This window comes from Oryctolagus cuniculus, chromosome 6 (assembly GCF_964237555.1).
Source record: "Oryctolagus cuniculus chromosome 6, mOryCun1.1, whole genome shotgun sequence".
Lineage (NCBI taxonomy): Eukaryota > Metazoa > Chordata > Mammalia > Lagomorpha > Leporidae > Oryctolagus > Oryctolagus cuniculus.
The window spans coordinates 125,484,834-125,499,103 of record NC_091437.1 but is presented as its reverse complement, the minus strand read 5'-3'; the positions used below and the strand labels follow the sequence as shown (position 1 = coordinate 125,499,103).

The window sequence follows — 14,270 nt, the reverse complement described above, 5'->3', positions numbered from 1 at the left end:
TGATTTAAAAAAGGCTTCTCAAAGATTACCCTTTAATTCTTACTTGACTCTATTCCATGATTCAGTATTTCTCAAATTTGAGAACTCTCAAAAATATTGTCATTGTTTAATGTAGTATATTCTTTTGTTAAGATTTTTTACACACCTACTGTTCTAGTTCATTTTTCATTACTGTAAAGAAATATGTGAGACTAGCCTTTTTATAGAGAAGAAGCCTGGTGTTGGCTCATGACCCTGGAGGCTCACAACCCCAGCCTGGCAGGCCTCGTTGGTTCAGCCTCTGGTCAGGGTGTTCTTGCTGACAGATTCCAAGGTGGCACAGGGTGTCACGTGACAAGAAACAGGGTACACACACGTTTGTCTTGGTGGTGTTTCCCTCTCTCCTTATAAAGCCACCAAGATTCAGTCATGGGGACTCCACCCCTTTTATTCTTTATTTCCAAAGGGAGTGTTTTCGTTCTGTCTGAAGGATACCCTTTGGGATTAATTTTGAATAACTCTGCTTAATCATTTTTACCTCATTGTTATTATTTATTGAGGTAAAATTTACCACTTAATGTCCTGGTATACAATCTGATATTTTAAATGTTCCCAAAGTTGTGCAAACAGCACCACCGTATAATCCCACAATTTCATGACGCCAGAAAGAAGCTCGATACCCAGGAACAGCCACTCTGCGCTCCTCCTCCAGCCCCCAGCAGCTGCCCTTCTGTATCCATGGATTTGTATATTCTAGATGTTTCATGTGGATGGAGTCACAGTATGTGGCCTTTTTTGTTCATTTTTTAAAATTAACTTTTATCTGTGCTCATTTTATTTGAAAGGCAGAGAGAGAGAGAGAGAGAGATCAGCCTTCCATACCCTGGTTTATTCCTCAGATGCCCACAACAACTAGGGCTGGGACAGGTGAAGCCAGGAACGCAGAACTCAGTTGGAGTCTCCCAGGGTGGCAGGGACCTAAGAACTTGAACCATCGTCTGCTGCCTCCCAGGGTGCACATTAGCAGGAAGCTGGAATCAGACGTGGAGCCAGGCCTTGAACAAGGCACTCTGATATGGGATACAGGTGTCCTTGGAAGCATCTTAACTGCAGTGCCAAACGCCCGTCCCCCACCCCAACCCTGCCTGCTTTTGTATGACATCAGGTTTGCAGGGTTCATCTTGTGTTCACTTTCATTTTTGAATTTTTTTTCTGGATATAGAATTACAGATTGGTAGTTATGAGTGTTTTCTTTCAGGACTGTTGCTTTCAGACTCTGTGGTGTTGTGCTATTAGCTGTCAAGTTAATTGTTATTTTAAAAATATGTCTTCTTGGCCGGCACCGCGGCTCACTAGGCTAATCCTCAGCCTTGTGGCGCCTGCACACCGGGTTCTAGTCCCGGTCAGGGCGCCAGATTATGTCCCAGTTGCCCCTCTTCCAGGCCAGCTCTCTGCTGTGGCCCGGGAGTGCAGTGGAGGATGGCCCAAGTTCTTGGGCCCTGCACCCCATGGGAGACCAGGAGAAGTACCTGGCTCCTGCCATCGGATCAGCGCGGTGTGCTGGCCGCGGTGGCTATTGGAGGGTGAACCAACGGCAAAGGAAGACCTTTCTCTCTGTCTCTCTCTCTCACTGTCCACTCTGCCTGTCAAAAAAAAAAAAAAAAAAAAAATGTCGTCTTCTCCAGCGGCTTTGGGATCATCTTCTGATTCTGGATTTTTTTAGAGGTTGATGTGCTCAGGCGTTGGTTTCCTGTTATGTAGCCAGCATAGGACTGCTATATCTGTGGCTTTGATGTCTTTCATCTGTTTTTGAAAAAAACTCAGCTGTTACCTCCTCTAAGGTTGCTTCTGTCCCATTCCTTCCTCTCATTCTGGGATTTCAGTTCAACATAATTTATTTTTTAATACTTCTGTATTCCATAGTGGTGTCTCATTGTGCTTCCCTCCAGTTTTATTTCATTTATCTTTAATATACTGTATCTCTCTTTAATTAGATATACTCTACTGTTAATCACATATGTTGAATTCTTAATTTTATTAGACACTGTATTTTTTAATTTCTATCATTTCTCTTTGTTTATATGTCACATCATATTTTATAGTTTCTAGTTCTTGCTGAAATCCTGCTGATATTTTATCTCCTTGATCATAGTTGTTTACAGTCTATATCTGATATTTTTCAAATGTGGAGCTCTTGTGAGACTTTCCATTGTTTTGTGTTTAGTTGTTTTTTGTTCTTGTTGTCTTACCCTATTTTATGTCTTGTTTTTGTTTTATGCTATATCTTTCATTTGAGAAATTATTTGCAGGATCTATTACAGTTTTCACATTGTATTTTTCCATAAGGGGATTTTTTTTTTTGCTTTGCTTTTCTCAGACAACTCAAGCAGTAGTAATCAAAGATCATCTGAATTCAATTCCGGAGATGTTTTCTGAGCCAACAAAATGATTCAGAGTTATGCTGCAGTGTGTGTGGGAACTGGTGTACTTGTAGTAAACCCTTAGGGTACACTAGCATGCTCTATCTAGTCTACGTACTGGTGTGCAGCCCTGGGGCTTGCCAGCCAAAGGTGTGCAGGCCTTTACCTGTGTCCTTGACCCTGCTAAACTTGCCACCAAGTTTACTAGATGCATGCTTATCCACCAGACCTCAGGAACAGCAGCTTCAAGTGCTGAAGTCTCCATGTGTGTGTTTATCTGTGGCGTTATGATTCAGTAATTCCTCACTACATTGTTAGTACTCAGGTGCCTTCAAGCAGGTTCATGTCTGTATTTCTCCCACTTACCTTGTTGTCTTCTGTGTGAGAGTTGGTCCAAATTATCCTGTCTTCCATTTCCAAAAATAGCCTTTATGGTTTCACCACTTTGCTTGCCTTGTATCATCTAATTCTTACCCTGTCCCTGTGAAGAAGGCATTACTTCTATACTTTAGGTGAAAAGACATATGAGTTAAGAAAAAAATTTGAATTTTTAAAACTATATATTGTTATGACTAAGAGTCATAGAATATTATATTCAAAAAGTAGGAGATAGGGTAATAAAAAGATTAAGTTCAGCTTGTGAAATTTTTAATCTCATGTTAAGTAATTTGCAGGTTATTCTTTAAAAAAGATTTATTTATTATATGAAAGGCAGAATTATGGGGAGGAGGGGAGAAAGAGATGGGGATCTTTCAATCATTGATTCACTCCTCAAACGGCTGTAATAGCCCAGGCTGGACCAGGCCAAAGCCAGGAACTTGGAACTACAACAAGGTCTCCTACATGTGTGCAGGTACCCAAGTAGTTGGGATATCTTCTGTTGCATTGCCAGGCACATTAACAGGAAGCTGGATTGGAAGTGAAACAGCTGGGACTTGAACCAGCATCAGTATAGGAGGCCAGCATTGCAGGCTGTGCACTTAATCTGCTGCGCCACAAGACCTGCTTAGAAATTATTCTTTATGTACTAGATAACAACTTGAGAATTTTATGTGTCGTTTCATTCAAATTAAATTAAACTGTAAATAAACACATAGTTCAAAGATGGTGGCATGCTATACATTTATTCTGTATCCGGTTGGGTTTTTTCTTTTATTAAAAATTAACATATCTTAGAATTTCTTTCCTGGCAGTGAATGAACTATATCAATAGCTATACCATAGTCTGTTTTGATTCTCATACTTTTTCTTGTCTTATCTCCTCTTATAGGTGGTTGTCTTTTCATTTTATATATATGTTCTATTGAATGAAATGACTTGCTTTTTTTCTTTTGCTGTTACAGTGAATATTTTACATTTGCTATTTCATACATACAGGAGGGTACTTCAAAGAGTTTGTGGGAAATTGAATTAAAAGATAAATTTATTTTGTTGCAAAATGATTTTGAAATCCATATATTTTGGGGGAATTTTTAAAAAGTTCTTGAAAGGGGGCTGACGCTGTGGCGCAGCGGGTTAACACCCTGGCCTGAAGTGCCAGCATCTCATATGGGCGCCGGTTCCAGCTGCTCCACTTCCGATCCAGCTCTCTACTATGGCCTGGGAAAGCAGTAGAAGATGGCCCAAGTCCTTGGGCCCCTGCACCCACGTGGGAGACCTGGAAGAAGCTCCTGGCTCCTGGCTTCCGATCGGTGCAGCTCCAGCCGTTGCAGCCAATTGGAGAGTAAACCAGTGGATGGAGGACCTCTCTCTCTCTCTCTCTGCCTCTCCTCTCTATGTGTAACTCTGACTTTCAAATAAATGAATAAATCTTTTAAAAAAAAAGTTCTTGAAAAATATGCATTGTGAGAAAACTATGCATGCATATCAAAATATCTTTGCACAAAAATAAAGTCTTTTGGTTCTATTCTCCATGATCTTTTTGAAGTCTTCTCATGTGTATTTCTGTAGGATAAATTCTTAAAAGATATAATTTCTGAGTCAGATTTGATGTGCTTTTAAAGTTTTAGTGGATATTACCCAATGGTTTCTCATGGGGGTTGTCACAATTTATGCTTCCTGCAGCATGTAAGAATGTGTCTTCTTTATTGTTTTTTAAACCGTTATCACCACCAACATACTATGTACTACCTTTCTTATCTAGATAGATTTTAGAGATAGTAGTTCTGATTTTGACTGAAGTTGAACATTTTCTCATGTGTTTAAGCGTGATTTTTACTTTATTTTCTGTGAACTTGCTGTCCTCAGAAGGAGGTAAAGTAGAATTAGAGGCAGCAGATGATTAATTCAGTTTGGGACACTGCCTACGTAAGTGCTGAGGTATATATACAGTTTCTGGCACATAGTATGTGTTCACTTAATATTTGTTGAATGAATAAATAGAGAGACTAGATACTCTTGAAGGATGAGATAAAAATACATTGTGTTTAATTTCTCCACATCTTTTCCAACACAGATTATATGTACTGAAAATGTGAATTGTATGTCAGTAAAAATATAAAATATATTAGGCTATACATTGAGATCTCTATGTCCAAAGTAATTGAAATAAAACTCTGGAGTCCAGGAGAGAGATTAAAGTCTATAAATAAAAAGGGTTTGTGGGAAGCATTACGCTGTTTTTTAAAAAATATTTATTTATTTGAAAGAGTTTCCAAAAGAGAGAGAGAGAGACAGAAGAGAGAGGTCTTCCATCTGCTGGTTCACTCCCCAGGTGGCCTCAATGGCCAGAGCTGGGACAGACTGAAGCCAGAAGCCTGGAACTCCAACTGGGTCTCCCACCTGGGTGGTAGGGGTCCAAGCACCTGGGTCATCTTTCACTGCTTTCTCAGACCATTAGCAGAGAGCTGGATTGGAAGTGGAGCAGCCGGGACTCGAACCAATGCCTATTAGGGATGGCAGCACTGCAGGCGGCAACTCTACCTGCTGCAGTGCCGGCCCTGGAAAGCGTTACACATTAGCTTGTAGTTGAAGCTGGGGATGTGGATGAGATGATGGGGAGAGAGGAAGAGAGTAGTGTAGAATGGGAAGAGCCAAGTTGTCAAGCTTTACAATAAAGGCAGAGAATAAATAATCTGAAGAGGAGGACAAGAAAGAGGCATCTGAGGTGGAAGATGCCCAAGAGAGGAAAGGGTGGTATCCTGGAAGCCTAGCGAGGGAAGACTTTCAGGAGGAGGTTAAATGTTGCAGAGTAGTCAAGATAATAGCAGCAAGCGTTCTGTATTGTGGGTCAGTGACAGTTAGTGGTACTGTTACAAAGATAAATGCAAGCATCAGAAGCCTGATGACAGTAGCTTAAAGGATATGTTAGAGATGAAGAAGAACCAATTAGTATAGTCTGCTCTTCTTCTCACTTTCATTTTGAGATAATTATGGGTACACATAGTTTTAAGAAATAATAAGAGAGATGCCATATACCCTTCATTCAGAATCCTTAGTGATAATGTCTTACATAATCGTACCATAATATGGAACCAGGAAGTTGACATTTATACAATCCATCTTCCTTGCCAAATTTCATACATTTTATATGCCCTTGTGTGTGTGTGTGTGTTTGTGTGTGTTAATTCTGTCCCATTTCATCACAGCTGTACTTTGATTTGACTGTCACCAGAGTTGAGACAGTAAACAGTTTTGTTGCAAGGATCCATTGTACTACCATTTCATAGTCACAGCTACATCTCCCACTCCCCCTTCCTCCGATTTTGTCATCATGAGACTATTTCTAGTTGGGTAACGAGGGTTGACCACAATTGTGGATTTCAAAATAGTTAGGAAGGAGGATTTTTTTTTTTTTTTTTTTTTTTTTTTTTTTTTTTTTTTTTTTACAGGCAGAGTGGACAGTGAGAGAGAGACAGAGAGAAAGGTCTTCCTTTTGCCGTTGGTTCACCCTCCAATGGCCACCGCGTCCGGCACACTGCGCTGATCCGAAGGCAGGAGCCAGGTGCTTATCCTGGTCTCCCATGGGGTGCAGGGCCCAAGCACTTGGGCCATCCTCCACTGCATTCCCGGGGCCACAACAGAGAGCTGGCCTGGAAGAGGGGCAACCGGGACAGAATCCGGAACCCCGACTGGGACTAGAACCCTGTGTGCCGGCGCCGCAAGGTGGAGGATTAGCCTATTGAGTCGCGGCGCCAGCCAGGAAGGAGGATTTTGAATGTTCCCAGCCCAATAAAAAAAAAAAAGTTTGAGATGGTGGATATACCAGTTGCCTGATTAGGTCATTATACTTTGTATACTTACATGAAAATATAACTTTGTACCTCACAAATAGGTACAAGTATTGTGTGTTAGGTAAAAGTTTAAAACAAGGATGTTATAGAATCATGAATATGCAAACTTGGACACTGACTTTTTTCCTCTCAGTGTAATTCTCTTGAGATCTATTTAAGTTTTCGCATGTATCCATAGTTGTGCCTTTTATTACTGAGTAGTATTTCACAGTTTACCTTTTGAAAAATTCAATATACATATTTGGAGTTAATTAGAATCTTAGTTAAAAGTTATTGATTTAGGGGAAAGTATTTTTGTTAAAGTTATTCCTAAGTATTTTTATTCTTTTTGAAGCTATTGTAAATGGAAATGTTTTCTTAATGCCATTTTTGGATTGTTCATTGTTGTATAGAAGTACACTGATTTTTTTTAAAAAAGATTTATTTGAAAGGAGAGACAGATCTTTTTTTTTTTTTTTTTTTTTTTTTTTTTTAGGACAGGCAGAGTTAGACAGTGTGAGAGAGAGAGAAACAGGGAGAAAGGTCTTCCTTCCATTGGTCCACCGCCTAAATGGCCACTACAACCTATGTGCTGCACCGATCCAAAGCCAGGAGCCAGGTACTTCCTCCTGGTCTCCCATGGAGTACAGGGCCCAAGGACTTGGGCCATCCTCCACTGTACCCCCCGGGCCACAGCAGAGAGCTGGACTGGAAGAGGAGTGACCGGGACAGAACTGGTGCCCCAACCGAGACTAGAACCTGGGATGCTGGCACCGCAGGCAGAGGATTAGCCTAGTGAGCCACGGTGCCGGCCAGAGAGATCTTAATCCACTGGTTCACTCCCCAGATAGCCACAATAGCCAGGGTAGAGCCCTGCTGAGGCCAGGAGCCAGGAGCTTCATCTGGGTCTCCCATGTTGGTTGCAAGAGCCCAAACACTTGGGCCATTTTCCATTATTTTCCTAGGCACATTATTAGGGAGCTGAATTGGAAGTGGAGCAACTGACACATGAACTGGTGCCCATATGGTATGCCAGCGTCATAGGTGGTAAATTTACCCACTCTGCCACAATACAGGCCCTACGTACATTGATTTTTATAGTTATTTTATGCCCTGTGGTCTTACTAAATTAATTTTAATCTTTTGTCTGAATCTCTTATTTTTCTGTATAAGAACATGTAGTCTGAGCTGGTGCCGCGGCTCACTAGGCTAATCCTCCGCCTGCGGCACCAGCACCCCGGGTTCTAGTCCCAGTCGGGGTTCCGGATTCTGTCCCGGTTGCCCCTCTTTCCAGGCCAGCTCTCTGCTGTGGCCAGGGAGTGCAGTGGAGGATGGCCCAAGTACTTGGGCCTTGCACCCCATGGGAGACCAGGATAAGCACCTGGCTCCTGCCATTGGATCAGCGCGGTGCGCCGGCTGCAGCGCACTGGCCATGGTGGCCATTGGAGGGTGAACCAATGGCAAAGGAAGACCTTTCTCTCTGTCTCTCTCTCTCACTGTCCACTCTGCCTGTCAAAAAAAAAAAAAAAACATATAGTCTGAGTAGAAGGAGTGTTTTAATTTTTCTTTTAGATCAGGATACCTTTTGCTGTGGTTAGACCGTAGAGTACAATGATGAGTAGAGGTGGTAAGAGCAGACCTTCTGAGGTACCTTTCTCTGAAGGAAGGAGAGAACTTCCACTTTGATTATGGCCCTTGTCTAAATAAGGTTGGAATTTGTGGACTTAAGAGGCTTCCATAGCCTTGGCAGCTCATGACAAGTACCTTGGGTGATCACTGACATCATAAATAAGAGTGTCAGTTGTTAAATCAACAACAGGAGTCACTGTGCACTTGCTCCCCATGTAGGACCTCTGTCCTTAATGTGCTGTACTATGAGAATTAACAGTAAAACTAGTCTTCCAACTGTACTTTATGCTTTGTGTGTCTGTGTGGGTGCAAACTGTTGAACTCTTTACTCAGTATAGAGTTGATCTTTATATAAAGATAACTAAAAATGAATCTTAATGAAGAATGGGATGGGAGAGGGAATAGGAGGTGGGACGGTTTGGAGGTGGGGGGGAGAACTTGTAAAATCTAAAAGTTGTACTTATGAAATTTACATTTATTAAATAAAAGCTTTCTATAAAAAAAAAGTACAGACCTTCTTGTCTTGTTCCCAGTTTTAACACTAAGTGTGGTGTGAGCTGTAGGTTTTTTCCTAGATTCTCCATCATGTTAAGGAAGGATTTTGTTTGGCTTTTAAATCATGAATGTGCGTTGGATTCATCAAATGCCTTTTCTGCATCTGTTGAGGAGACCATGTGGCTCTTGATGTTTATCCATAATGTGATGTGCACTCCTTGATATTTGGATGATAACTGCCTTTTCATTGCTGAGATAAGCCTCATTTGCTCTGGTGTGTGATAGTTTTTAAATCTCTGTGGATTCAGCTTGCTAGTATTTTGTTGAGGGCATTTGTTTCTATATTCATGAAGGCTGTTGATCCATAGTTTCCTTTTCTTGTAATATCTTTGGCTTTAGTGTCACAGAGTGATACGCCCTGATAGAATAAATGAGAAGTGTCCTTTCCTCTTTTAATTTTTGGAAGAATTAGTGAAGAATTGCTGTTAGTTCTTTATGTGTTGGTAAGAATATACCGTGAAGAATTCTGGACTTGGGCTTTTTCTGTGTGCAGTGATCTAAAGTTATTAATTTAATCTTTTGATTGGAACTATTCGGGTTTTGTGTTTTTTTATAGTCATTTTTGGCAGTTTTTCTTTTTCAGGGAATTTGTCCATGTAATCCATTTACCTTATTTCTTGGCATACAGTCAGTCATGGTATTCCTTCACAATCCTTTCTATTTCTATGGAGTTAGTAGTGACGTGTTTTTTATTTGTGATTCAAGTGATGTGACTCCTCTTTGTTTTTTGGTTAGTCTAACAAAAGTTTTGACAATATTGATTTTTTCAAAGAGCCAACTTTTGGTTTCACTAGTCGTTTTCCTTTTGTTTTTCTGGTTCATTTATTTCTACTCTGATATTTATTGTTTCTTTCCTTCAGCTTGTTTTGAGTTTAATTTGTTCATTTTCTATTTTTTTTAAGGTGGAAGGTTACTTTATTGAGATATTTTTCTTTTCTAATATTGGCTTCCACAGCTCTCAAATATCTAAGCACCTCTTTATCTACACCCCATACATTTTGGTATGTTTCTGTTTTCGTCAGAAAAGGTATTGTTAAGGTAGAGGAGATTTGATCCATTGATACACACAGACTAGAACCCAGTGGAAATGGAGAAGTTGAAGACACCTGAGAAAGAAAGAAGTGCTCCATTTCCAAAAGGGAATGGGGGAAGGATTAAAGAACTAAGGGATTGGGATTAACCGTGGCCTGGAGGTAGGGCTCCTCTTTCTGAGACAAGATAGAAAGAAAAAATGATGGATGTGGGTGAAAATGTTCATTGATTATTTAAGAATGCTTTCAGCTGCAAATAATAAACCTGACTAGCCATGGCTTAGTTGTATTGAGCTTATTTTTCTGACCTACCAGGAAATCTGAGGGCAGACAACTGCCAGTATTGGTTCAGTGAATCAAAAGTTTTGGAGCCTGGGCCTTCCTTCATGATCAGTGGTGCAGGCTTTCAAGTCAGAAAGAAGGGAGAATCACAGTTTCCATGAACCCTGACCGTTTTGTCAGCACAACACACTTCTTAGGAACTCCCCAGCAAATTTCATTTTATATCTCATTAGTCACAGCTGAATCACATGGTTACCCCTTCTCTGCAAGGGAGTCTTGGAAAGTGAATGTTTAGCTTCAGAAACTCAGTCATGCTGGATATAGAAGCATGACCTTGGGAATGGGTGTTGGGTCAGCCAACGAACCATGTCTGCTGCATGGGTGTAGTGGCAACTCAAGATGTTGTTCCTGCATTTTGTTGGGGGAGAATTTGCAGGGCGACCTGCTCATGGACTGGAGTGGAAGTGTGTTGTTGAGGTAGAGCAGGCATGTTTTATGGCACTGGAAAATAAGATTTGCAATAATTGCAGTAGGGTGTGGAAGGAGTGGGATAGGACAATGTAAAAAGATAATGTCTAGAGTCACTAGTTCAAAATCTTTTATTAGCTCACCCCAGAATACCCTTATAATCCCTTAGGAATCCCACTTCTTGTGAGAATTAAATATTAGAAGTTGCATTTAGCATAATCTATGATATACGGTATTTAGTGTGCTCTTAACTGTTAGTGTCTTCATGCTTTGAGCCCATTAATTCTGCTGCATTTTTAAGCAAGGACTTTCCTACCTATCTTCATTTGTTTCTCACTATTCTCCTTATCTAAAAAATAACCTCCTGCACACAAAGATACATACACAGAATATATATCCTACTAATTTTTCAGAAGGAAACTCATTTCTTTTTCCCGCTAATACAACTCAACAAGACTTCTCATTCTAACACTCCCATAGTATTTATTATCCATTCCAGTAATTTTATTGTCTATCACATACACTCTTTTTTTTTTTTTGACAGGCAGAGTGGACAGAGAGAGAGAGAGACAAAGAGAGAGAAAGGTCTTCCTTTTCCGTTGGTTCACCCTCCAGTGGCCGCCACGGCTGGCGAGCTGTGGCCGGCGCACTGCGCTGATCCAAAGGCAGGAGCCAGGTGTTTCTCCTGGTCTCCCATGGGGTGCAGGGCCCAAGCACTTGGGCCATCCTCCACTGCACTCCCAGGCCACAGCAGAGAGCTGGCCTGGAAGAGGGGCAACCGGGACAGAATCCGGCACCCCGACCGGGACTAGAACCCGGGGTGCTGGTGCCGCAGGCGGAGGATTAGCCTAGTGAGCCGCGGCGCTGGCCTGTCACATACACTCTATCTCATTCAATGAGCAGTGATTCTGAGGATTGTCTTTCTGCGTAGCGAGGCCTCGTTTTCTCAGACCTGTCTCCAGGGCTGGAGCGGGTGTGTGTGGTGTTCACTTCGGATCCCCTCGCTTTGCTCAGAAGCTCTCCTCAGGTGTGCTGCGTATAGCAAAGTACTCAGAATTTACTTGTTGATCAGAAAGTTCTCATCCCTATAATTTAGGTCAAAGCCCGTCTCAAAAAACAGCAAAGTTGTTCGTTTAACATCTTTTACTGACATTTCTGAATGTCTGAAGCCCCAGCTGGATAGAAGATACACTTACACAGAAGAACAAAAGGTAAGTATTTTAAGAACTGGAGAACCTGGTTCCTAGTTTCACTGACCAATTTTCCCTGATTTTAGAGAATTTTTATTGATTTACCTTAATATTTACTAAGTAACACATTTTATTTTTCCTCGCAAAAGGATATTTACACAAAATTTTCCCTTTAGTTTTCTTTTATTGTATGGTGGCTGCTGTATACTGCATTGATTACTGAAACTGTGTCCCACTTTGGGTATGATGAGACCTCAGACACAAAATAAGATCCTCTAGTGTCTTAATGTGGTAAAAGTGATATTTGATGTTGTTGCCAGACAATACTCCAAACTAGTTGAAGGTGTTGTCATAGAATCCCTGTACCAGGTGCACTCACCTAATGCACAGAAATCAATCACTGGCATGGGGTAGTGGAAGAAGGTATGTATTGCAAAGTGCAGGACAAGGAGCCAGGCAGCTCATTCCCAGGTTTAATTCCCAGCCTGCTTAATTCCCAGGCTCCCCGAGTAGTTAGTAGTTAGGGGTGAAGGTTCTTTTAGATTGAAATCGGGGTTGCAAGGTGTGTGATCAGCTGGTGTCCAAGATCCTGGTTCATTAGTGGTGCTCATGACCCTCCTTTGATTGGTCAGTGATACCTGCTGTTGAGGGAATTTATGAGGGCCAGGTGGGCTTCACTTGCTCTGAGAGTTATGTGCAGGTGGCAGTCACATTCTGCCCCAGTCTTGGAGTTCCCTAAACAAACACTTCCAGACAGTACTGACCTCAAGTTTTGCATCTATCTACTGGACAAGCAAATTACTTGAGTCCATTGATTGGAACCTTGTCAGGCCAGCTGGACCACTCCCTCAATTTAGTGAATTCCTTTTGATAAAAGGAAGGCGGGAATACCATGGGCTAAGGGACACAGACACGGGGCTGCATCCTGCCTTTAGAGTGGAGGGGTTTGGGCTCAGAAGTATAGGATTTTTAAAAAGCACGGTATTTCCAGAGGGTGGTTACCCTGTTGATGTGGATTTAATGTGTCAATTCTAGGTAAAAATTTCATATTCACCAAGGATTGTATCATTTAGGTAGAAACTGCAGCAGTGTAAGGCAAATCTGAACATTTAGCTATAATTTTGTCTAACTGTATTGTTCTAAGCAAATATTTCATTTTCTTCTAATTAGGATTTTGTTCTTACTAAAATAATGTGTTTTTTCTTTTTTTTTTGGTTTGGAATGCTTATAGTTAAACATCATAAAAACATTAAGTTCTCGCCTCAATTTGTTTATCAATCAGATAAAGAGGAAGGCAGAGAGACAGTATGACAGGGAAAAAGCTGGAAGCTTACTTACACTCCAAATTGTTCACATTATACTTGGGTCAGATCGCAAGGAACTCTGAGTTATACAAAACAAATAGCAAGATACGCATGTGAATAGCAGATACCGTTTCCTATTCTGAGTTATACAAAACAAATAGCAAGATACGCATGTGAATAGCAGATACGGGTTCCTATTCTGAGTTATACAAAACAAATAGCAAGATACGCATGTGAATAGCAGATACCGGTTCCTATTCTGGGGCCACTCCTGTGCTTGCAGAAATAGCCGGCTCTCTGTGTTTCAAGAAAGATATTAGGGCTGCCAGCATTGTTGGCAGAGAAGCCATAAACAGCTGTTTTATGAGAACTTATACTGCCGTTTACTCTCCACAGGCCATGACCTGCATGGGGTGAGACTGTCCAGGGAGGAGCCCCCCTAAGGACAGTTAATGAGCAGCACTGAGAGGCCTTGGAGAGCATTCTTTTTATAACCCTCTTGTAGCTGTCATAGCAGCACCTCAAGGCTAAAATAACAGTAAATATGTAGGAAGGAGGCCACCAACTGTGATTTGGAAGACTCCTAAAGTGGTATCACTCTGTCTGAAACATGAAAATAATTGAGGTTGGGAAGTTGCTTCAGTATTAGGCTTGAGATCAGATTGGTTTATAATTAAAAGAATTCTGCTATAATTGGGCTTCATAAATGAACTTACATGACAGATGCAAGCATATTGCATTAATAATTGCATTTGTAGGACAAAACCAAAATAAACTAGTGAGAAAATGATAGTCTGGCAGAATCTGTGAAGCCATGTTGTGCCATGCCACTAAAAAAATTACAGTGTTTTCCGGTAGATAATGGACTTCTGTTTTGTTCCCTAGGTTAAAGCCACCTCAGATGTTGGTGCCTTAGGAGGATTTGACATGGAAAATTTGTTGCAATCTTTGTATGTAGAAAATAGAGCTGGATTCTTTTTTACTAAATTTTGCGAGCATTCAGGGAACAAGGTAGAAAATAATTCTTTACATGTAATTTTTCTTTATTTAAATTAAGTGGTGGAGGCTGGCATTGTGGCTCAGTGGCTACTGCTGCTGATGCTGGCGTCCCATATGGGCGCTAGTTTAAGTCCCGGCTGCTCCACTTCACTTCTGATCAGGCTCCCAGCTAATGTGCCCAAGTGCTTGGGTCCCTGTACCA

The 14,270-nt window shown here is 41.2% G+C and overlaps 1 protein-coding gene across 4 annotated transcripts in view; it reads left to right on the top strand.

Annotated features, from left to right (window-relative positions):
• RGS22 (regulator of G protein signaling 22) overlaps positions 1–14,270 on the top strand; it is a 145,281-nt gene that overhangs the window by 53,251 nt on the left and 77,760 nt on the right. For all 4 annotated transcript variants that reach the window (XM_051844670.2, XM_051844669.2, XM_051844668.2 and 1 more), the window contains 2 exons: positions 11,672–11,786; positions 13,955–14,080. In XM_051844670.2, coding sequence (XP_051700630.2) covers positions 11,672–11,786; positions 13,955–14,080 — 241 coding nt within the window. The remainder of the gene's footprint in view (positions 1–11,671; positions 11,787–13,954; positions 14,081–14,270) is intronic.